The sequence below is a fragment of the Clarias gariepinus genome, chromosome 24 (assembly GCF_024256425.1).
Source record: "Clarias gariepinus isolate MV-2021 ecotype Netherlands chromosome 24, CGAR_prim_01v2, whole genome shotgun sequence".
Classification (NCBI taxonomy): domain Eukaryota; kingdom Metazoa; phylum Chordata; class Actinopteri; order Siluriformes; family Clariidae; genus Clarias; species Clarias gariepinus.
In genome coordinates, this window is record NC_071123.1 from 4533406 (window position 1) to 4558614 (window position 25209).

The 25209-nt window shown below is 37.2% G+C and overlaps 2 protein-coding genes and 1 long non-coding RNA gene across 4 annotated transcripts; 1 reads left to right on the forward strand and 2 right to left on the reverse strand.

The window, feature by feature from the left end:
• Positions 1-1317: 1317 nt before the first annotated feature.
• Positions 1318-8817, forward strand: fktn (fukutin). Of its 2 annotated transcripts, none has more exons than XM_053484791.1 (10): positions 1318-1384; positions 2234-2430; positions 3390-3446; positions 3906-4106; positions 4183-4460; positions 4706-4838; positions 6763-6892; positions 7302-7435; positions 7522-7646; positions 8217-8817. In XM_053484791.1, the coding sequence occupies exons 2-10, from the start codon at positions 2329-2331 to the stop codon at positions 8428-8430; spliced, it is 1374 nt and encodes a 457-aa protein (XP_053340766.1). In that variant the 5' UTR covers positions 1318-1384; positions 2234-2328; the 3' UTR covers positions 8431-8817. The 2 variants fall into 2 exon arrangements, with proteins under 2 accessions (XP_053340766.1, XP_053340767.1); XM_053484792.1 differs by having other exon boundaries at positions 1335-1437.
• Positions 8818-10257: 1440 nt separating this feature from the next.
• LOC128511963 (uncharacterized) lies at positions 10258-23042 on the reverse strand. Its single transcript, XM_053485011.1, has 13 exons — positions 22932-23042; positions 22232-22301; positions 19769-19946; positions 19272-19356; positions 18993-19127; positions 17091-17169; positions 16795-16966; positions 16361-16445; positions 15509-15646; positions 14942-15102; positions 14623-14682; positions 12746-12875; positions 10258-10339 (listed from the first exon to the last, which is right to left on the reverse strand). Exons 1-11 carry the CDS (start codon positions 22987-22989, stop codon positions 14626-14628), a joined length of 1218 nt encoding a protein of 405 aa, XP_053340986.1. The 5' UTR covers positions 22990-23042; the 3' UTR covers positions 10258-10339; positions 12746-12875; positions 14623-14625.
• LOC128511965 (uncharacterized) lies at positions 23037-24564 on the reverse strand. Its single transcript, XR_008356225.1, has 3 exons — positions 24486-24564; positions 23185-23269; positions 23037-23069 (listed from the first exon to the last, which is right to left on the reverse strand). It is a non-coding gene; the product is annotated as an uncharacterized LOC128511965 (long non-coding RNA).
• Between the last annotated feature and the right edge of the window lie 645 nt (positions 24565-25209).

A 25209-nucleotide genomic window follows, 5' to 3' on the forward strand; every position in this document is an offset into this window, starting at 1 on the left:
CACCACACCCATATGTGGTTCTCTAAACTCTTGCCACAAAGCTACAAGCACACATTTGAACATAATGTTCTCTTTACTGGAGCTAAGACGCCCAAACCTGTTCTATCCTAACAATGACCTGTGCACTTGTTTAGATGAATTTTGATCGTCTAAAAAGCGAGCTTTATAAAGGCATGGTATGGCAAGGATGGAATGTACAATATAAACATCTTTGTAATGACCTGGATCACCGACTGCACCCCAGACATCCACATCCATCAGAGTGTCATGTTCAGGCATAATATTGTTCATGAGAAATATGGTGTATAAAGTATAACACGTAACTATCAAAGATTAAAAATATACAGGGTTGCGGGGGCCTGGACCCTATCCCAGGATACTTAGGCCACAAGGCGGGGTACACCCTGGAAGGTGCCAATCCATTGCACGGCACACACACACACACACACAACAGGCAGACTGGCAATTAGCCTGATCTGCATGTCTTTAAACTGTGGGAGGAAACCCACCAAGCATGGAGAGAAGATACAAACTCTACACACACCCCGAGGCAAAAATCAAACCTTCGACCCTGGAGGTGCAAGGCGACAGTACTAACCACTACTCCACCGTGCACTAATCATTAATGCACTAATTATTTTCACATAATTTTTCTGTCAAACAACAATGACCAGTAATGAAGACGATCTAATGGTGCTTAGCAAAATAATAACACAGAGACATGTTGGATCGATCCGTTTTTAAACATTTCCTGAGCATTTTCAGTTTCTAAATAAGTCATAAATTATTCATATTCACCCTTAATGTATATGGCTCCATCTTGTGGCAGAATGTGGTTATGGCCTCATTTTGTGGCAAGGCTCTGTCGCCATCTTGTGGCAGGAAATGGTTATGGCGTCATTCTTTGCTAAGGCTTTGTGGCAAAATATTATTCTGGCGCAATTTTATGGCAAATTATGGCTCTGGTGCCATCTGGCGACAAAGTATGGTTTTGGCGCTATCTTGTAAAAGAAAAGAAAAGAAAAGAAAAAAAAAACAAAAGCAAAAAAATAAATAGATTAGGAATAGGAATAGGAATAGGAATAGGAATTAGATTAATTAATTAAATTGTTCTACACACATGGCAATTGCATTTAACATAACGAATAAACTGGAGTTATATTTGATAACGCCACAGTCAACAGTCAAATTCGGACCATGTAATTATCAGGAAAAAAAATATTTAAAGGCAAATAAGCATTTATTTATCTGTTTGTTTGTTTATTCGTTTTTTATTTTTTCGAAACGCGTTCCTGGTGTATGTCCTATTTGACTCGCCGTCCTGCTGTGTCCTGGGAGTCTGCAGTATTAAACCAATGATTTAACATGCTAGAAATATATAATGGTATTTATCTAACCTTGGATTATATTCATTAATATTACATGCTGTTCCGATGAGTAAGTTGGTTAAGTGACAAACTGTTATGTATTGCCAGTAATTCGGTTAGAAGGCGTGGTTATTTTAATCTATATTTTGTTGCGTTAGCTCGGGTGTACTGACAATATTTGTGATGTAACGTTAGTGTTAGTGTGCGCGCGCTTTGACGGTGAAAATATGAACGACACAGATTATATTAAGACACGGGTGTTTTACATCGGTGTCTTAATATAATCAGTATGGTTCATATATTGTATTACATTTTCATTATATCCATATATTGTCCAGATATTTGGACAATAGGAGGACTGAACTGTTTTGAAAAAATAATGATTTGTATAAAAGCTGAATGAGCACAAATGTACAAACTGACATAGTGTAAGTCATTTTGTTATTGTGTTTTATTTGAGTGTTATTTATTTTAAGTTTGTAGTCATGTGAAGTTAGTTTGTCCCGCAAATATTGGGCTACAGAGAGAGTATTACATACAATAAATTCGGTTAGAAGGCGTAGTTTAATCTATACGTGTGGTGTTAGCTTAGCTCGGGTGTATTGACAATATTTGTGATGTAACGTTGGTGTTCGTGTGCACGCGCTCAGCGGGTGAAAAATATGAACGACGCAGATTATATTAAGACACGGGTGTTGTACACTGGCAGCGTGATGCGAGATGTTAATATCAGAAACTGCTGGCTTCTTTACCAGGCCACTGCTGGAATACAGAATAACAATAATAATAATAATGCAGTTGAGGCAGGACTTCTTAATTATCATTAATTAAGAAAAAATATAATTTTGTGTGTGTGGTGTTTTCAGAGCTCCATGCAGCCATCAGCCCGGGTTTCCCAGTATGCTGAAGAAGTCAGCCCTATGGCCCAGCCTGTCAGGATCACACACAGCCAGACTCAGTCATGGCCCGAGTGAACAAGACCGCAGTGCTGGTGCTGCTCATCACAGCCAGCTCCATCTTCCTTCTGTTTCAGCTCTACTACTACAGACAGCATGCCAGCAAGGTGAGGATGCACTCCAGGTCACACCAAAACACCGTAATCCACACACCAGTGAGGCTCTTCTTATTCCTTAAACAACCATGCCACAAGGCATATCCTGTGGTTGTGGCAAAGATGTTACTCTGTTTCAAAAGAGTCAAATTATTGTCTTGCATCAGCAAAGAAAACAAGTAGGGAAATTGCTGAAACTATTAAATTGGGAAGAAGTCCTCAAGCATGTTTGTAAGTCAGATTCGTTCGTAAGTCTGATAGAGTGACTCCTGTACACCTTTGACGCAAAAATACAATGTAAATCATAAAAACAAAAACACAGGTTTTGGTTTCACATTATACTCTTGCAAGACTCCATTTTGTCTCAGAGGGATTTATTGTATTAAAATCCAGAAGGATGGTGGTGTACCATCAAGAAATGTGGTCAAAAAAATATCCTTCCATAAGTCTGATAAGACCAGTTTTTTCATGGATTTTTATCTTCCCTGATGGCACAGGCATATTCTAAGATGACAATGCCAGGATTCATCGGGCTCAAATTGTGAGAGAGTGGTTTTGGGAGCATGAGAGCATGAGACAGTTTTTACACATGGATTGACCACCACAGAGCCCAGACCAGAATCTTATTGAGAATCTTTGGGATGTGCTAGAGGAGGATTCACACAGTGTTCCAACTCTCCCTTCATCAATACAAGAATTTAATGTGACTTTGAACTGAAATAAAGGTTGTGACTTTGCATAAGCTTATCAAAACCGCGGCCGTAATCAAAGCAAAGGCAGTCCACTGAAATAAATAGTCTATGTGTATTATTATTTGTGGGGTTTTTTTTTCTTTCCTAATTTTGACAAGCATTTCTTGGCATATAACTATGAGCTGCCCTTATTTCTTAACTTTATTGGCCTTGGAGTTCCAGTACAACATTTTTTGATTTTTAAATTAACTGTTTCTTTAACAAGTGCTCTTTCCATAGCATGGACTTCAGGCACCGGGTGGTAAAGGTTACCCAACAGGCAAGGAGGCACAATGGGTAAGTTAGAATACTAAAACAGTAATATAAATTTAGTACAATATCAAACTTTCCATTTTTAGTATATTTCTTGGGTATTGGTAAATTTTGAGACTAAAGCTAAGCTTTGTAATGAGTGAAGTACTCGAAGCACTCGACCAACCTACAGTCTTAACATGTTATTTAAGAATTTTTAAGCCTGTTTCTTGTTCATTATTTTTTTAAATAAAATAATTTAGCTGTGAATCCTCTCTAATAGGAAAATGTATAAAGAATGTAACCTAAACAGAATTAATGAGCAAATTATTATCATTATCTTTTTTTTTTTTTATTATTTAAATGAAATGTTTCCAAAACAGCATGTAATATTATTTACACCGGCACATTTCTACAATAAATATATATTTTTTCCAATAAAATAGTACCCAGATGGTTACACCTGTGCATTCATGTTCTGTTCAAATCTTGCTCTCATCACAGCATTTAGTAAAAAGGTTTCTGGCCCTGGCCCATAAGTTCAGTCTGCCTGTGTTTCTGATGGACACAGCGTCTTTGAGCCTGCTTTCCCAGGATGCCATTCTGCTCAAGGACAGCAAGATGAAGGAGCCTCACTGCACATTCCTGTGCACGCACAGGGACTTTGTCACCTTTGGCTTGCTCGGAAACCTCTGGAAGTACGATGTAAGGATTTCCCCTCGGTCTTTTGAATTGTACCAGCAGTTTTATGTCTGCTAACACTTATTCATCTGTCATTTAGGCTGGCCTTGTGGAGGCTGCAGAGGAGCGTGGCCTGGAGCTGATGGAGATCAGGGGTAAAGACCCAAGGCTGGTCAGCATGGACGATTTGTCAGGCCGTGACATCCCTCTGCACCTGCTGTTCCGTTTCAATGGCTACCTGGTGCATGTGGTCGTGCTGTATGAACGAAGTGGGAACTACCTGTGGCACGGGCCGCTCAGACTCCGAGGCAGCATGGACCGCACCTTTGCTTCTTTTAGGAACCTGGAGTTTGGCCGCTACGCAGGAGCCTACAATAGGTAGGGATAGGAATCTTGAAGCATGTATGGTTATACTGTACACGGAAACCCTTTAACTAAGTTCGTATTTTCTTCACTGGGAAACATTAAAGAAGGCGTGAAATATGGAGCATTAACATGAAAGGAAAAGAGCAAAGAATCAACAAAAGTTACACCAACATATCATGTAGCACATTATCATCTAAAATAATGATACATTTGCCTCTTGTTCGCACGCTTTAATGATTATTTGTGTCCTGTTTCAGACCGGATCTTATCCTGACCACTCTTGATGGACTTGACGTACGGATCCCCAAAAACTTCTCACACTTCCAGAGGGAACATTCCAACAGCCGCTTTCTGGAGTGTAGATATCGAGAGGCAGCTGCCTTTTATCAGGTTTGTTTTGCTGATATTCCTGATTCTGTTTTAATTCAGAAAGCAAATTCTTTATTAATATTACTTTCCCTTTGGCAAAGATTCATAATTTTGAAAATATTTCATTGTTCAGGAAAATCCTACTAAGCCCCCTTCATTTCTTTATATTAAACTAAATTACAGTATATAGATTATGTTTAATCAAAACATGTTTCACAGTGACAAGCTACAACGTGCCTCAAAATGCATTTTAAAAATCAGTTGTTTATGTAGAAACTTTAGCAGGAACCTCATTTCCCCTCTCGTCTGTTTCAACCACTCAGCATTCACCAGTATCTTCAGTATACTAATCATCGGTCTGATCATCTGTCATCATCTGCACCTGTTTCTCACTGGTTCAAGCCTTAATTTAAATTGATGGGGTTTTATTCCATATATGCCATATATGAAATGGTTTTATTCACATTACAGTAGATTTGGTAAAACATGTTTGATACTAAAAAGATAGTTTCATTTAAAAATGGCTGTATGAAATCTTTTAATGCTGTATTAACAAGATGCACTGTGTTCAAGCGTTTAAAAATATACAGAGGCAGGTCTACTTGCCTGTCAGTCATGCTCCTTATTGATTTAGAAGGCCCCACCTGTTATAGTAGAAATAATGGGGTTCTGACATACAGTGCTATAAAAACGTATTTGCGTAATTAATTTGCACAATTTTATTACATTTCTTCGCAGATTTGTCAAACTTAAATGATCCAGATTATCAAACTAATTTAAATGTTACCCAAAAGTAACCCAAGTAAACACAAAATGCAGTTTTTGAATGATTTAATTTATTAAGTGGAAAAAGCTATTTAAACCTATCTGGCCCTATGTGAAAAAGTAATTGCCCTCTAACCCTATAAGCATTGTGAATAACTGGAAATAAGTTTTTGACTAAGACATTAGGGGGTTTTAAGCACAAACAGCCTGTTTAAGGTCATGCCACAGCATCTCAATCGTATGTCCAGACTTTGACTAGGCCACTCCAAAACCTTAATTTCTTTTATTTTATTTATTTATTTATTTATTTATGCATTTATTGAGTCCATCAAGGGTGGCATTGGTGGTGGGTTTCAGATCATTGTCCTGCTGTATAACCCATGTGTGCCTAAGTTTAAGGTCCCGAACTGATGGTCAGACATTCTCCTTCAGATTTTTCTGGTAGAGCAATCGCAGAATTAAAAAAAAATAAAAAGCAAATCGTCTCTGTCCTGAAGCTGCAAAGCCCCAGAACATCAGACCAGCAGTCAAACATGGTGGTGGTAGTGTGATGGTGTGTGAGACGGACACCTTCCAAAATGTTAAACTTTTGTCTTATCAGTCCACAGGATATTTGCCCAAAAGTCTTGGGGATAATCAAGACATTTTTGGCAAATGTAAAACAAGCCTTTGTGTTCTTCTTCAGCAGTGACTTTCGCCTTGAAACTCTCCCATGGATGGTGTTCTTGGCCAGTCTCTTTCTTATTGTTGAATAATAAACAATAACCTTAACTAAATGAGACCTGCAGTTCTTTACTTGTGTTCTGGTTTTTTTAATGAGCTTTTGGAGTAATTTTGTAGTAAAATCAATCAATCCTAGGAAGGTTAAACACCATTCCAAGTTTTCTCCATATGTGGATAATGGCTCTCATTATGGTTCGCTCGGGTCCCGAAGCCGTAGAAATGGTTTAAAAACCCTTTCCAGACTTTTGCATGATGTGTTGCTTTTTGAGATTGTGCTTCACGTTATCAGACAGGGTCTATTTAATGGATTTCTTGATTCAGCAGGTCTGGGAGTAATCAGACCTGAGTGTGGCAAGTGAAACTTAACAAACCTTTCAAAATATGTGGTTAATCATAGTTCTTTCATGATTTAGCCAGGGTGCTTCTGTATTCATAAAGTGAGCGTCTCTCTTCCCAGCTGTATCCAGATGATACGTCACCAGAGGCCATGGACTTCAGGATGAAGGCCAAGAGTCTGCTCCACCTCGCTGCTCGAGTTCTCAGTGGGGTCGAGGTTCCGTTCTGGCTTAGCAGTGGGACATGTCTTGGTGCGTACCTGTAAAGATACATAATTATTAATAATTAATAATCTTCTTTGATTTACAACTGAAATATTCCTGGCACTAGTTAATATTGCTTATATAATTTTGAGAGCACAGCTGTATAAAAATTTAAAGTAATAAGATAAAAGAAAAAATAATCAACAAAACATTATTAGTGTATAGTGTGGCCCAGCACAAATCGGAGTTACTTTTACCGCCCCAAAAGCTGATTAGGGTGGCTGAAGAGGGTGTAAAAGTTTTGCACAGCTGGAGACTCCAAGTCTTCTTACAAGAATACTTCACAATTTTAAAGATAATACATTCTTATTAGTAGACTTTTGTGATATCATAGAATTTGACCTCCTGGCCAATCGGATTCAATTTTAATGCTGTATTTATCTCCTTTATGTCTTAGGTTGGTTCCGGCAGTGTAACATTATTCCCTACAGTAAAGACGTGGACCTGGGCATCTGGATCAAAGATTACAGGCATGATATCACACAGGCATTTCAGAAGGCTGGACTTACCCTTAAACATAAGTTTGGAAAGGTGCAAAATCTTACACTTCTCATATCTAACTGTACTGATCAATAGTTAAACTATACTGATACTTCATTGATCTGTCTCACATGCAGATAGAAGACAGCCTTGAGCTTTCTTTCCAAGGCCTGGATGTAAAACTGGACATTTTTTTTTTCTATGAGGACGGCGACATCGTGTGGAACGGAGGCACACAGGCGAAGAGCGGCAAGAAATTCAAGTGAAGTGTTGCGTTATTTTTGAGTAATAATGCCATAAATCGATACGTTAAGAAGATAGATGGAATAGACCGTGCACTTTGTTAAAACTCATCTTATGTTTATTAACCATACATAGCATTGAGATTTAATGAGGTTTATGGTGTGGGAATGCTTTTGTGTCATTTTAAGCTTATAAATGCTAAATGGACCGAAATCAAAAAATCCCTTTAAAAATATATCGCAGCTCTTGCACAAAATACAAACCATGTAAGTTTTCTGCAAATACTCGTATTTTATGAGATTATCGCTTATCATTTGCGTTAATGAGCAGATGTTACAATATCGACACCTACTGGACCAGAGTGCTGAGCAGAAGATCAAAACATTATCGCTATGTACAAGACATAATGTATGATCACTTAATAACACAAGTTACACAGAATTTTAGTTAGAAACTTTTACTTCCCCAAAATCTGACAAAAAGGAAAAAATTACGAACGAAAATGACAGTCTCCTTATGATTCACAGCTCTATGCTCTACAAATCCACAGTGCAGCACAAAATCCAGACTGTCTCTGTCTCCTTTTCAGGTATGTCTTCCCCCGGTTCAGCCTGTGCTGGACAGAGTTGCTGGAGCTGAAGGTACGAGTGCCGTGCGAGACACTGGACTACGTAACTGCAAACTATGGGCTGGACTGGAACGTTCCGGTCAAAGCATGGGACTGGAAGAGTTCACCACCCAACGTGCAGGAGAACGGCATTTGGCCCATCAAGGAGTGGGATGATGTCATCCAGGTCAACTGAAGCAGTTGTGAGATAAAATCAAAAATAGTATGTAGTATAGAAATGCCACGCCGGTATAGATAGGTATTAAAAAATATAAATAAATAAAGGTTTCCAAGTGGGGAGCGCATTTGTATAAAATACACTACAAGTGAGGTATAGACCAGAGGATAATGCATTTTACACTGTTTTAAAAAAAACTCCTGATAACTGATTAATTTAATCCTTAACACAGATGCTGTGTTTTTTTTTTTTTTTTTGTTTGTTTGTTTGTTTTTTTATGTGAAGTTGATGCCATGATTTCCTGAAAGCTGTGATGGGTCGTATTACTGTTAGGAGTTTTCTAACCATATCAATCTGAAATAATAAAGTTGTGATTTTTCTCTAAATAAAATGGTTAAACCTGAACTGTAACCTATGTCTTCTTAATTCCTACATGGAAGGAGTGGGCGGCATACAACATTGTTATTACATGAATTAGTTTTTGATTTAGATCTTATTTTTTAAAGCTGAGGACATGATGAATATATATGATTATGCGGTATATGTCTTCCAGGTCAGGAATAAAGCAGTTCTAAAGTTTTGCTTAGGAAATAGAATATTATGTCAGAAATAACACACAATAGGACTTTGAGTTAACAATAAAAATGTAACACTGCAAAAAAATTACATTAGAAAGTAAGATTTTCTGGAATCTAGCCAAATCTACCTATAATTTTTAAGATAAGTTTACAACAGTCGAAATTTAAAGATTATTAAGCTTATTTCTAGTCAAATGTCAATTTTGCTATTTTTTTTTTCGGAATTTATTTATTAAAGTAATGTGCTGCTATTGTTTTAAACATATTAAATTATTTCATTAATTTTTATGGTTTTAAAATAAATCAAACACCCATGCCTTTTTTCGCCTTTATTTTCATACACTGATTTCTCTGTTGTCTTGATGTGATGAGATGAGATGGAAGAAGGTGGAATTATCCTCACAACTCTTTGTAAAAATACATTGGCTATGATTATTTTTGGATATACACTGATCAGCTATAACAATAAAACCTAAAATTTGACTTCAACACAAAAACTTAATGGATCCGAATAGTTCATGTTCCCCAACACTTCCTTTTCAAAGTGGCAAAAACAGCCAGTGCTCTTTGGGAATACTGGTCACATGAAGGCGTGTGCTTGGTCTGCAACAGTCTTTAGGTGGGTGATATGCAGGAACAGCACAACCTTTGTGTTAGCTAGGGTGCAACGAGACGCAAAAGGACCCATCCCTGTACAATGACTGTTAACGAAAATGTGAGGCATCAGACCAGACCATCTTCTATTGCTCCGTAGTCCAATTCTTATGTTCACATGCAGGTTCTTTCAGAGACAGAGGTCATCACAGGCACTTTGTCTAAAGCTACCCAGCCGCAATTCACAGCCATGTTTTCACTGGATGTGGATTCACTGGATCCATATATGGAAGTCAAGACAAACAGAAAACCCAGAACAGAGCTCCTAAAGGTGGTTGACATTCGCTGGTCTCTGACCGTTCTCATTGGTCACTTTGGCACTGTCATTGAAGCCCAAAACCCTGGCATCTGCTTGACCACATTATCACAAGAAGAACATGTCTCAAGTGCATACTCATCACACAGAGCTTTCATAATGCTAAATACATCACAGACTGTACACTAAGGAAAAACAGAAACAAGGTGTGTAGACTTGATCAAGGCAAACATCACTGAAATGAAACCAGCTCCTAAAAACAACGCTCCTTCCTCATTTTCAGTATGGATTACTTATTATTTGGAGACATCTTGAAGTATTTCTATTTCTGTGTCTTTTTTTAACATCACAGAAATTGCCAATTTAAGGAGGGGAGACTGATTCCATTAAGAAAAAAAAATGTCAATTCAAAATCTTTTCGTTGGATCCTGGAGACATGCTGTGGAGAGAAGAGAAAATGTTATGCTTGGATATCTGCTTGATTGTATTATGATGTGCTAGCCTATGGTGGAAGGCTATAAATGAACTGTTTGTGTATGGTTAATTAATTTAATTGCAAATGGCACAATTACTTATTATAGGTAGTCCCCTACTTACAAATAAGTTCCATTCCGTAAGCACGTTTGTAAGTGGGATTTGTTCTTAAGTCCGACAAAGTGAGATTTGTACGCCTTTTACATAAATATACAATGTAAAGCATATCAATCCACTTGACTAAATCTCTGTCCACTTTCCCCACACTGCCATCATGAGGCCATTTAAAAACTTAACCGCGCCTAAGGAAATGAACCTCACACATGTCCAATGTGACAGTGTTGACTCTGCGCCTTTAAATCTCGAGGGGAATCCCGGATGCCACTTTGTCTTATAGCTGTTTTTCGCTGTATTTGACTGTAGTCTGTTGTGTTGATGATTTTCCAAAACTAAGATTATTCACCATCCGGACAGCTTTACAGGACAGCCACTTTCTATCATCATGCTCCCGGATTGATTCATTGCAACCGGTAAGGGTGACTTATTTCTCCAGCACAAAAAAAAAAAAGTAAAATAGATAGAAAATATTGTACAGTATATAATTGTAAATATTGGTATCTGGTGCACTGCAGTGTCTATTTTTTGTACAACACGTGACCTGCTTCGGTGATTTGTTCACAACTACGAATGTTTTAGAACTGCAGGCCTTTCTTAACTGCAAACATTTGCAACTCAAATGTTCATAAGTTGGGGACTACCTGCAGTTCTTATTTAGCTTGAGGTTGTTTTGTGCATGTGGTAACTAACAAGCAAGAGAATGAAACAAAATCTAAATCCAAAAGAAAAAACAAAGTAGCTGCAATAAAATATATAACTATTAATAAACTTAAAGGTGATGGATGGAAATTATGGGATTTAAGAAATCTGAGATCAAGTCTGTGGTGAAGGGGTAAAGTGAAGTGTAAGGGTTAGTTGGCTAATTAGTGTGTGTGTAAAAAAAAAAAAAAAAACAGCAACAAGCTGTGTGTGTGTGTTTGTGTGTGTGTGTGTGCCCACGTGTTAAGCTGTGAGCTGAATAAAGGAAAGAGTGCAACAGGACGACAGAGATTCGCAGCAACACACACTCACTAACTAGCCACATGTGAAGCCTTTCTTACTTGACTCTTGCTTCCCTCACAAGGCAACACTTAGCCACACCCTGCATGCAAACACATTCCCTCTGATTCTAGCAGCTGTTTTGCTCGAGTTAAGAGTGAAATGTTCCCACGCTTTTTGCTTTTTTTTTTATTTTTGCTCATGAAGGTGTTGCCATCACGGTATTACTCACTTCACTTCAGTAAGCCAAACACCTACATTTCAGATTGTTCACAGTTCACAAGTGCAATGATGTCACCAACTGATATGATTATTGCTTATGGATTAATTGTTGCAGCCCTGATATTATGCTAAAAAAGAGCCATATAAGAACATTTATGTTACTTCTAAATTTATACTCTTACATTTTCAACACATGACACACTCATCGTTCACTGATGTGCAAATCTCAAATATGAAAGAAATTTAGAAATTCATAATCTGCCCTTAAATTAATGTTAGTTATTTTAAAAGTTGGGATTAGCAGGATTCTCCAGGATTAGGATTGAGCAGCAAGGCTTCATTTGAAACTATTTTACCATCCTTTTTATTATTATTACAAGGATGAGTCAAAAATTATCCACACTCTATCTGTATAATTTTTTTAATTAATTAAAAAAAAAGACAAATACACATATTTTTACAACATAATCTTCTTGCTTTTGTCAACAAGGTTTTGTATTCCTTCATTAAGGCTAAACTGTGAGCCACAAATGCACTGCTATCTTCACTTCTTCATCAGAATTGAATCTTCGTCCTCGTAAGGCTGCTTTCAGGGCACCAAAGGGCTGCTTTAACACCCCAAAGTGCTGATAATGTTTTAATACTGGCCCTTGAGAATCCCAGAAAACTATGAACATCAATTTGACTTTTGATGGTTGACTTTTGAACTTTATCTCGGTCTGCGATTGAAGATGTTTTTGTTCCATACTCTGCCGTTTAAGGCTCGTAGTGATGGATCCGTGTCTTGTCACCAGTAATTATTCTCTTTAAGAAACTTTCACCTTCCTTAGAGTATCAGTTCTAGTTTAGAACTTTGCAGATATCCAGATCCTATTTCCAGGCAGAGTGCAGATACTTTTGGACTTACCCTTGTATTACTAAATCATTGCTTGCTGCAATTTCAAAGATTTGTAGATATTCCAGATACATGTGTTCACAACCTTTTAAAAGATTCTGACCGGAATTGTGTCAGTCATAATAAACTGTTTAAAATGTGCAATGTTGTGAGTGGTACCTCTTCTGGGGCCAGTGGGCTGAGAATGAGTTTGTCTGTGGGATGCACTCTGTTCTAATTGAGGAAACTTCCACTTGTGTTAGTCTTCTGTGCTTTAAACGGCTCTACAAGCTCTCTTTTTCCTGTAAGGCTAAGAAAAAAACCACATCAGCTATAATTTTTATATTTTTTCCAACTGCTATTTAATTTCTCTTTACTGTTTGTTACTGAAAAAGAATTTATCTAGAGAGTTTCACAGATTGCAAGTATCAGTGACATTTATTGCAGGTTATATTATTACAAAATCTGACTATCATATCCAACATGCGAAATACCATTTTTAGGCTAAATGTTCAAAAGAAAGGCTCTAGGGGCTTTTCCAATCTCTGTGCTCCAACATTTTTATGTAGGCATGCACTTTTATATTTCAGAGCCAGTTCTCTGGCAACTCCTCCAGCAAAGCTGGTGCCAAAAATATTGAATGGGTCAGAATTTATCCTCCCCATCCAGCTCTCAAGTTCCTCATAGTGATGGGTTGTTCATAAACAATTTGGTTTTTTTTGAACGAGTCTTTAAGGTGACTCAGAAGAACAATAAGTCTCACAGATGAATCACAGATGAAACAGATTTGAGGTGTTCTTCTCATGAGTCTTCTAGTTCGAATCGTTTGTTCTATTGTCACATGACTCCCATAGACGCTATGTTGTGCAACAGATTCTATTGAAAATTAGTAGCATTGAAGATATGAGAGGTGAGCTGCTCATTCTGCAAAATATAAATTTTATGAAGACCTGAATACCACTATGAGAAGGATTAATTCACACCAAATCATGGAGGCATCCACGCACACTGGTACCAGCTTGACCTCATGATCATAACAAACTGAGCTGACCATCAGCCTTAATAAACCTCAAAGGCACTCAGATCTTTGCCCAGTTTTCTGACCTGACTATTCTTGTGTTGCCTAACAAACCCCTCCCCTCAATCTGCTTGATTGTTCAATGATATGCAATTACAGGATAAGGTTTTAAAAGTGACTGAAGTTTTTGAAGTTCCAATGATCTAACTATAGACTGTGGTGGGATGCTTTTGATTATGGTGTGTTATGTTGTGTAATTTGTATAGCTACAATATATAGCAATCAGAAGCGTGTTTATCCACCATGCAAAGCACGCAATTGCAGGCCACCAGCAGTTAACTCATTTAATGATTCTGTCTGACATCATTTATTCATGTGACACATAGAAAGAATTAACCATGAAACCAAGCAGCACTCAAAAACAAAAGAAAATAAATACTGTTTGCCAAAGCTTACAAGATTTTTTTGATAAAAAATCTAAATGAAACATCTGAAGAGGAAGATGATAATGAATAAAGAATTTTGTATCAATAAAAAAAAATAATATTTGTCTTATATCTACAGTAACAAGTTTGTGCTGTTATGCAGTTCTGGTTTATATTTGTCTCACTCAATTCTCTGTACTCAATATTACTTTAAAACACACACACACATATACTGTATACTATATATATATATGTACTGTATCCTGTGAAAATATATATATATATACACACACACAGGTGAGAAAGAAAGAATCGGTTAAAGACGTCCTGTTACAGCGTTACCCTACAGTGGAGTGAGATAACATGTTCTTAACATTCATTCGACACACACAGGTCCGGGTCCTGACTTTGAGCCTAGACCTGACCTACTGAAACAACCCCAGATCATAGCCCTGCCTCCAGACTTGTACAGCGGCCACTATGCATAATGGGGGCATCATTCAAGCACTTTTCTTCTTACCCTGCCAGACAGCAAATGACGTCATAAAAAATTCATTTGTAGGCTGTTATGTACGGTATTGTACTGCTTATTGATGTGTGTTCTGAGGAACTACCTTTTAAGAAGTTCCACGAAGTTGCCGGAAAAGAGTCACGTTGAAATGAGCAGTGGGGACCTGGTGAAAAGAGAGTCAAGATGTAGTATGAGGAAAAAATCACTACAAGTTCCTATAATGTACTGTAGATGGGACCCTTTTGATTTCATTTGTTCAAATGTCATCATTTCAGTCTTAGTCTCTGATCTACTTATACTAGCATGAAGCAAGTTGTTCTGGATAAGAAGCTCTGACAGATTTTTTAAATAATAGAATTTAGAAATCATTGTAACTACTACTGTGTCTGCCATTTTATCATTAGCACATGGTTGTATCCTACCTTAGGGCCGTAGATAGCCTGGTATTCTGTGTATCGATATTTTTCTGCAAACAGACTGGCCGGTCTACTTGGAAAGTCCAAAGGGTGAGCTAATCCCATTGATATTAATGGTTTTTTTGGTTTTACACTCTCCCCATAGGTTGGCCGCAACTCACGTCGTCCTTCGAGAAAACAACAAATAAACCAATTAGCATCTAATGTCTAATAGAATTATGTTTTAACATACAGTATCTACACATTTACTATTTTGCCAGCTGACAGCGACCTCCTTAAATATTATAATCATGTACATCTTTAGAATCTGGTTTACATTTACGTTCTACATTTTACAACACAACACACTTAGGACAGTTGGATATGCAAATCTAAAATATGAAAGAAATTTAACAAACTGATGATCTGCCTTGTTGATTATTGTGGGTGTGCGGAACTGTGTATGAGAAGCAATGCATTATTTGGTACTATTTTACCATAGTTTTTTTTAATCAAATTATCACAAAGATTGGACTGTAATTTAACTTAATGCATAATAAACTGTGTAAAATGATGTAATGTTGGAAGCAGTACCTCTTATGGGGACAGGGGGCGGAGCACGAGCTGGTCTTTGGGGAAGATACTCCTTCTTAGACGAGAGAGATTCCTGAGAATTTCTAGAAATGTTAAACTTACGGACTTCAATTAGCTCTACCAGCTCATCTTCTTTTACTGTAAGAGCAGAGAAAATACAAATCAGTTTTTATATTTCAACTACCATTCCATTTCTTTTTATAGTTCATTACAGTTTGTAAGATTTGATTAAATGAGTGTTCTTGACTCAGGGATCAACACAGACACACAGACACGAGACGAGGTCTCACGGAAAACAGTTTGCCCGTCACTAGAGGGTCAGTGACATCAGCCCTTCCTCAGCTTTAAGATCACGGTTGTTGCTGAAATCTCATAATAGTGAGATTTTGCATGTGTGGGTCAAAATTAGTGTCCAGCCAGAATGTTGGCACGAGGCTGGCACATGATAGTGGCACAGTTGGACAGTTGGTCCGAAAAGGAAGGAGCATGTTTGTAGTAGCGGCCTGCCAGCCACGCCCAGTGTAGTGGGCCAGCTGTGGCATATTTAGTGGCCCTTTCAGATACCTGTTAAAGATCAGTCTGCATACCAAAATAAGCTCCCTGGATTGAGCGAGGAGCGTGAAAAGTTTGGGTGTACACAGTCACTGGAGAATTCAGTGCTATAGTGGAGGTTCTATTTAGTGCTGAAGTCAAACTTTGATAAACTCACACTATGATAAAATTGCCCTACATGACAATATGGATTGTCGTAACGTAACGTGCCTTCACCTAACAGATGCCTGATAGATTTATTTTAATGTTTTTTGCTTGGCAGGTCAAAGATCTGATCTGTTGATGTTAACATCTGCGTACCAGGTACAGAATCCTGAAGCTGGGATGCCTGTGAATAAAGGTCTTGGTTCGATTTCACTCGGCGTGGTGGTAAGCTCTGATCTTCCTGTGAAGAAAAAGAACACAATAAATATTGAGTTTGGCAAATAATCTTATCATTTCAATCAATACAAAGTAATCTGCTATACCATGGCCATTTTTGCTATTTGTATATATTTATTTGTATGTATTTATACTTAGTTTATGTATTTTAGTTAGTTACCACTGTATACTGTATATCTATGGCTAGCTTTATAGTACTCTTAGTCCCCTTATCTACTTGTACTAACCTGCAGCAATTTGCTCTGGAAAAGAAGCTCTGACAAACTCTTTACATTAAGTGCAATTTAAAAATCATTACACGTTATACTCTGTCTACCTTTTTTCTTTTTGTTTAGCTTAGAGTTGCATTATACCTTAGGACCGTACACAGCTTCGTATTCTGTGCATTGAAACTTCTCTGAAATCAGACCGGTTGGTTCTTTGGGAGAGTCCCCAGATTGTGCAGATCGCATTGACGTACGAGGTGGGTGGACAGATTGACGGAACGCAAAGTTCGTTGCATTTGCAGACACTGGGCGAGACCTGCTATATCAAGAAAGAAAAAATCAAGTTGATTCAAGGAATAAAGGATATTCCTTATACTGTACATACACTAACCCAAGGTTGCTTCCAGATAACTAAATAATAACAACATTTTTTAAGTACTTACTGATGGGTTTCCACGTCAGCTTGATAAGCCTTTGCGGGCTCTAGGGTCTCCACCAGGGTTGTCTGCAATTCACGTCGTCCTTCAGGGAAACAACAAATTAACTCATAGAACGTACCAGAAACACATTCAAAGGCCAACAGAATAATGTTTAGCCGACAAAACTTAGGATATCAACAAATATAATATCTTGCTCGCAGACAGTGTCGTCCAATAAGATAAGATTCAATTATTTGTCACATGTACCTTGCCCTTAGATCAAACCGTACATAAATGTAATAAGCACTGCACTTTATTTCAACTGCTTTTTTAACTGGTCTACATTTGAAATCCACTCATGAACACAACTACAAATGCTTAGACAATACACACTTTCACACACTTTTAGGGTAAAGGTTACCTTTATACGCTTGATACATTCAGTGCACCTTGAGCGCAAATTTCAAAGATGAAAGAAATTTAACATACTGATAACCTGCCTTCAAATTATTGTTATTTTTAAATTTTAACTATTTTACCATCCTTATTATTATTATTAGTATTATTATTATTAGGGTGGGTCAAAAAATATTCACACTCTGCCTGTAATATATATGTGTTTTATTTAACTTTTTAAAAAAGACAAATACATAATTTTTTGACATAATCTCTTTAATTTTCAATCGATTTGTCCATCTGTCAACAAGCTTTCGGATTCCCTGCACTGTTCACTTCTTTATCAGACACGAATCTTTGACCTAGTAGGGCTGCTTTTAGGGGCCTAAACAGGTGAAAGTTGTAAGGGTTGACCCCTAGAGGGCGCCAAAGCACCCAAAGACTGGTTTATGTTGTGTTTTCTTTCTGTTTTAGTTGGATGGGAAACTTCAGGTCAGGTGAGGTAAGTTAATGATTATAAATAGCTTGACTGAGCTATCATCTTGCCTCTGCATTTACTGTATGCCACGCACACGCCGACACAAGAACCGCCATCGTGACAAAAGTCTGATGGATCAAGACTTGGATTGCAGTTCTCTGTGTTTAATCCGAAGTTTAGGCTTCAGCTCTCTGCATCTCACTGTAACAAGCACTGTTGAGTTCTAATGATGGTCCAATATTGGCCCTTTAGAAACCAATAAATCTGTAAGCATCATTTTTCCACCTGATGGTTGACTTTTGAACTTTTTCTCTTGGTCCATTAGAACCCTTTTGTTTAACCAGGAGAATGCAAATATATTTCCTATCACCTGTCTGTCTCCGGCTCCCTCTATGACTGACATGTTAATGACTGGTTCTTTTGATGTTCGGGACACAGCACCGCTTTAAAAGTGCTCTCTATTCTGAGAATAAACAGAGATCTTCAGACATCATGCCGGTGTGTCTGGACTGGTTCCGGATCGGGCCCGGACCGATAAGTGTATCAAGGTGCGGCGGACACAACAAGCAATAACTCTTCTTCTTTTAATTCAGCTTAAAACTTTTCTCGCACACTCCTTTTCTTTTTAAACCTAACAGTCTGCAACTGAGGATGTTTCTGTTCCATACTCTGCCGTTTACTCTCAGACTCGTAGTGATGAATCCCTGTCTCATCACCAGTAATGATTCTCTTTAAGAAACTTTCACCTTCCTTAGATTATCGGTCCAAAGTTTGTTTGCAGATATCCAGACTTACTCTATTCTACGTAAAAAAATCTTTAATGTAATTCCTTGCTGCTGTTTGAAAGATTAGTCTTCCTAATTATGACTCTAAATGAAGACAGTGGTACTGTAAGTGTGTAACCTAGTAAAGTATGCAATATCTACCTAAAGACTACAGATATATAGAAGAGGATTTGCAGACTCACAAGGTTTTAAAGATACTAAGTTGGATCGTTTCCTTTCGTTTAGTGCATGATAAACTGTTTAAAACGAGCATGTTGTGAGCGGTACCTCTTCTGGCCCCAGTGGGCCGAGAACGAGTTCGCGTCTGGGGCATGCACTCTGACTTCAAGGGAGCTTCCTTTGCATTTCCACTTGCATTCGTCTTCTGTGCTTCAATCAGCTTTATGAGCCTTTCTCTTTTTCCTGTAAAACCAGAGGAAAGTACACATCAGGTTCGATTATTTATTCTAGTAAAAGAAATGATCTTTTCAGGAGAACTATCAAGAGAAAATGTTAAGGCAACAAGTTTAGGTAACAGCTGATCTGTTTACATTAATATTTACACACCAAGTAAAGAATGCTGAAGACTGGATGCCTGTGCATAGTATCGTCCGGTAAGTTCCTCCAGATGTGGCGTTAAACTCCGATTTTCCTGTGGGGGAAAAATAACACAGTAAGCATAAAGTATGTCAAATCATCTAATCATTTTAATAAACTTAGGGTAATGTTTTATACAAGGGCCTATTTTTTGCAATAAGCATCATAAATGATCAGTGAGGGCCTGGACCACCTGGGGGCTCTCATTATTATTGAAAAAAGATATGCAAAAATGTACAAGCAACCCACAGTGAGTAATATTTTAGATTTCTCTTTTTATTTGGTCACCGAAATAAAAGTTTAAATCAATTGTTCCATGATTATTTTGTTCGTTCTTAATTGTGTACTTTTCATGAAAAAACATTGTAGTGTCACATTACTGTCTTTAATTTTTTTAAACCATTTTGTGGGTTTTTTATAAAAAAAAAATTTTTTTGAAATTGCAATTTTACACAGTTTTACACTACCTTATGACCGTATCTGGCCTGGTATTCTGTCCGTCTACCCTTTTCCACACCCATTGTGTCGGATGAGATCTGAAATGTTGAGACCAAATGGTGTGCTGTTTTCTTCGCAGTACGAGGTGGATGGTAAACTTTTGGGAGACTAAAGTTTTCTGTATATTCAGTCCTCCAATATGATTTGCTAAAACAAAATAATAATAAGAGTAAAAATAAGAGAAATCATGTTAATATACAGTCATGTTCAAAAGTTAGTACTCCCACTTTTTTATTTTATGTTTTTTTTGTGTAAAGACATAATTTTAAAAAAATTATCTGATTGTAGTGGGTTTTAGCATCAGGCAAATAGAACATATAACTTTTTTCACTGCGCCATTATTTAACAAAAATAAAATCCAAAAAAAACAAGTGGGCAGTACCCCTTACTGCTTCCACAGGATTTAAGAGGGTAAGTTGCAGCCAGATGCTGATAATCATCATGCAGACTACTATATAAGTAGAAGTTCTGGCAGTTTGCTGGTCTGGAGCATTTAGGTGTGTGTTAAAACAACGCCAAGAGGGAAAGACATAAGAAATGGTCTTAGAGAAGCAATTGTTGCTACACATCAATCTGGAAAGGGTTATAAAACCATTTCCAATCAAATACTGTTGAGATAAACATTATACCGTGAGAAAGATTATTCACAAGTGAAATGCATTTAAGACAATTGCCAGTATTCCCAGGAGTGGATGTTACAGTACATTCACCCCAAGGTCAGACTGTGCAATACTCAGAGAAATACAAGAAAAAAAACCAAGAGCTACATCTCAGACCCTACAGGTCTCATTGAGCTGGGTAAATGTTCAAGTCAATGACAGCACAATTAGTAGAAGACGGAAAAAGTACAGTTTCTGAGATTCAGAAGCGTTGCCAAGATAAAGCCTCTTCTGCCTAAAAAGAACACGGAAGCACAACTGAGATTCATAAAACTGTATCTGAACAAATCACAAGACTTCTGTAACAATGTCCTATGGTCAGATGAGACCAACGTGGATTTATTTAACCTTAATACACAGCCCCATTCTTATGGAAAACCAGTCATTGGGGCGACCATGAACTTCTCTGTATACCAGAGTATTCTAGAGGCAAATGTGAGGCCATCTGTTCTACAGCTAAAGCTTGGTCAAAACTTGGTCATGCAGTAGGACAATGATTCAAATCACACTAATAATCAAGCTTTTCAAATGGCCTAGTCAAAGGCCAGACCTCAACTCAACTGAAATGCTGTGGCGGGACATTGACAGAGCTGTGAATATGTACATTCCCAAAAACCTTAATGAACTGCAACAATGTTGTAAAGAGGAAGGGCCAAAAAGTCTTCCACAACCATTTAAGAGACTTATAAAGTCATATAGGAAATGATTATTGTTGCTAAAGGTGGATCCACAAGCAGTGGTGTCAAAAGTATTCACATTCATTACTTGGGTAGAAGTATGGATACTAGGGTTTAAAAAGACTTCTTTAGAAGTTGAAGTATCAACTCAAGCTTTTTACTCAAGTAAAAGTGTAAAAGTACTGATTTCGAAACTACTTAAAGTATAAAAGTAAAAGTAACGTGATGGGAGAAAAAGCATTAAGGATAAAAGCTTAGGCTGTGCCACGGGCATATATACTGCACTAACTAAAAAAAATTTTAAAAATAAACATTTTGTTGTATTTTTTAACGACCATAGTGATTTGGGATACTGTATATGGCAATTGAAAAAGATTGCATTTTAGTACAATGCAAATACATTAAAGAACCATATATGTGTACTACTGAGCAAATACTGAGCAAAGAACACGTTTTATGGAAAAGAAGATATGATAACTAGTTGCCTATAAGTATTTTAATGCTGCAAAAAGTCAAACTTCAGAGGCATGTCATCAGTAACCTTCATTGGAATGTAAATGTACATCCAAGCTTAGCTGCAGGAATCTGTGAGGGCAACGTACAAGGAAATTAGTGTACTCACACTATTTTTTGTTTGTTTGTTTTTTGAATGGCAAGCTAAATTAAAATAGGAATAATGAGGCTATTTTTAAAATGTAGGGAGTAGAAGTAAAAAGTCGGCTGAAAAATAATTACTCCAGTAAAGTATAGATACCCAAAATGTCTACTTAAGTAAGGTAACAAAGTATTTGTACTTTGTTACTTGACACATCTGTCCACAAGCCACTGATTGAAGAGGTACTTTGTACTGCACTTTTTTTTTACTTTTTAGTTTAATTTTTGTTAAATAAATAATGGCACAGTAAAAAAAAAGTTACATGTTCTTTGTCTGAGGTTGTATTTGCCAAATAGTAAGATTCGCCACGATCATCAGATGACTTTTATTGTTTTTTTAGTATGTTAACTTTTGAACTTTTGAAGTATGCAAACACTAACACTAGATTGCCTGTAGATGAATAACAAATTATACATGACTTAGTGATTTTTGAATAGTTACCATTGTGTTTCCATTTTGGACTGATGAGCCTTTATTGTCTCTCCCTGGGCTGCCCACAACTCATTTCGTCCTTTAAAAAGCAACCAAATAACACATAGAATGTACCACAAAACACAGCCACATCCAGGGCCTTTTAATCTCTTGCTTGCTGCCAGTGTCTTACATAGTAAGACATATTATTGTATTACATAATAATGATAATTATAAGCAGTATTTATCCTTCCATCGATCTGAAGTCCAACTAGGGACCGGTGGAGGCCAATGTTGACTACTGTATTTATTTTCATTTTACTACCGTGGTAGCACCTCCAATCAGTATTTACACAATACAATTTTTCGTACAATTTGTGAACACCAATTAGCCTAATCTGCTGTCTTCGGACTGTGGGAGGAAACCAGAGTACCTGGAGGAAACCCACCAAGCACAGAGAACATGCAACGTGCACACAGACCCCAAGGCGGGAATCAAACCCAGACCCTGGTGGTGCAAGGCAACAGTGCTAATCACTAAGCCACTGTACCAGAATAAGCATTATAATATTTAAATTATTCTGTATGCTTTAAAAACTATTTATGTATAACACTCATAAATGCAACTACAAAATATTAAGACCATCCACTAAAATTATACACACAATCGCTTGAACCTTTTAGGTTACTTTTATATTCTGTTCAAAATGAGCAGTGTTGTGAGCGATACCTCTTCTCGTGCTAGGGGCCGGTGCACGAGCTCGTGTCTGGGGAAGACATTCCTTCATTGCTGAGATAGATTCCCGAGAATTGCCAGAAATGTTAAACTTACGTACTTCAATTAGCTCCACCAGCTTTTCTGATTTAACTGTAAAACCAAACAGTCACATACACATCACGCAAGATTTTTCTTCCACATGCTGAGTTGTCTTAGCCCCTACAGTAAAATACTATCTCTTATGTTAATTTAGGTATTTACACACCAGGTACAGAATCTTGAAGATGGGATGACTGTGAATAGCGGCCTTGGGAAGATTTACCTCGATGTGACAGTAAGGGCTGATGTTCCTGAGAGGCAAAAAAACACAATAGATATAAAATCTGATGAATAATCTGATTATTTTTTCAACAAATATTTAATGTGTTACACCTGGGCCACTTCTTGCTATAAGCTGTGTAAGTGGTTGACTTAAGGCCGCTGAATCGCCTCTCATTTTTATTAAGAATAGATACGAAAAGCACACACTACAAATATTTGGCTTTATAAAATATATGTGCCAGTTTGCCAAAGTCAGTGTGCCAAAAGACATCTGACCATGTGCATTACCACATCTGCTATTTCATCATAGACAGCAAGTTAAAACAAAGAGCAAACATGAAATTTTGCAATTCTGATCTGCCACAGAGACTTTTTGACATGATTCAGCAAGTTTCAGCAATGACTCATTCGAGGTGTTCAAAGAACATCATTGGAAGACGAGGAGAGATCAGGAGGACCTTCAACAAGCTCAACCCCCCAAAAATGTTGAAACCATTCGACAACTTGTGTATGATGATCATCAGGGAGCACAACCCACAACATTGCTGCCATTATCTGTGTGTCATTCGGAACAGTCCAGACAATCCTCAAGTGTGATTTGAACATGTGCCGTGTTACTGCCAAATTTGTCCCCAGGCTGCCAAACCAGAAGCAGAAGGAACATTGCGTCAAAGTCTGCCAAGGACTCCGTCAGCGTACTGTGGATGACCCGCCCTGTATATCAAGGATCAGTATGATGGATCGGAGGATCATTTCGGTGATCAAAACAGCAAATAAATGTAAAAAAAAGGTTTTAAATAAGCTTCTTTCTTTTAGGAAGAAATGAACATTTCATCAGTGTTTAGAAAAATGCTAATAGTAGGGATAAGAATCACCAGTCACCACCTGATACGATATTATCACAATTTTAAGACCTTGAACCTTTAAAAAGAAAGCTGTCATAGCTTAAAAGATAAATACCTTAGCTTTATTGACTAGCTTCACAGCTGAATTGAACATAATTAAATTTAGCCTGTTTCTTATAGCATTAGTTTTCTCTTTTAAAAACCAAGGGCAGCATTTAAACAACACAAACTAACTTCATAGACAAGAGTTTAACATTTGACTTCAAATTAAATGAAACAAAATGTAACCTTGTAATGTTTCTCTGTCATCTGCAATAACAATTACTTCTAAACAAACATCAAATAATTCTCTCCTATCACACGGGATGCCAGTGTGTGTAAGTAGTTCAGAGTGTACTACCTGTAGGATTACACAGAAACGGTGATGTTTTACCGCCTCAAATGCCGCCAAAGTCTTGAGCACGTGTTGAGCATTTGTGAGTCACTGGCTGATCGACCGGTGCATCTCTATTATAAATGTAATAAATAGATTTTTCTGTCAATGTGGTAATACAAGAATTGTTATTAATCTCTAATATATTGTATATGTTTTATATATATTAACTTGTAAATCATATAATAACCATAATTTTTAACAGTACTGTTTTTTTTATTATTACATTTGCAATGAGTGAGACACAAAATCAGGTTATTTAGATTAGTTTTATCACAAATAATGTTATTTAAATAAATTAAAAAAGAACAGAGTTAATATTATCAGAATAATTAGACTAATAAACTAATAAATGTTTAGACATAATACCAAAGAGCTTAGGAGCCTAATCCAACCTAGTTCAGTTTCACTATTTATCCAAAGAGTGATATTATCTATTTATCAAGTAATAAATCAATATTGATAGCAATTATTATCAATCAAAAAAATATTATTTTATGCTTGTTTTCCCCCCATATCACTGGCTGAGCAGCAGTCTAAGTGGTATTCATGACCTTGTACAGGCATCCAGTCAAATTTTTAAACCTATAACCTTATCGACGTGGACGAAAATACGTGAAAATCGCGCCATTCTATTTTGTAATATAAGACAATATAACTGATCAGGTGACAGCTCTGTGTCCGAGTTATA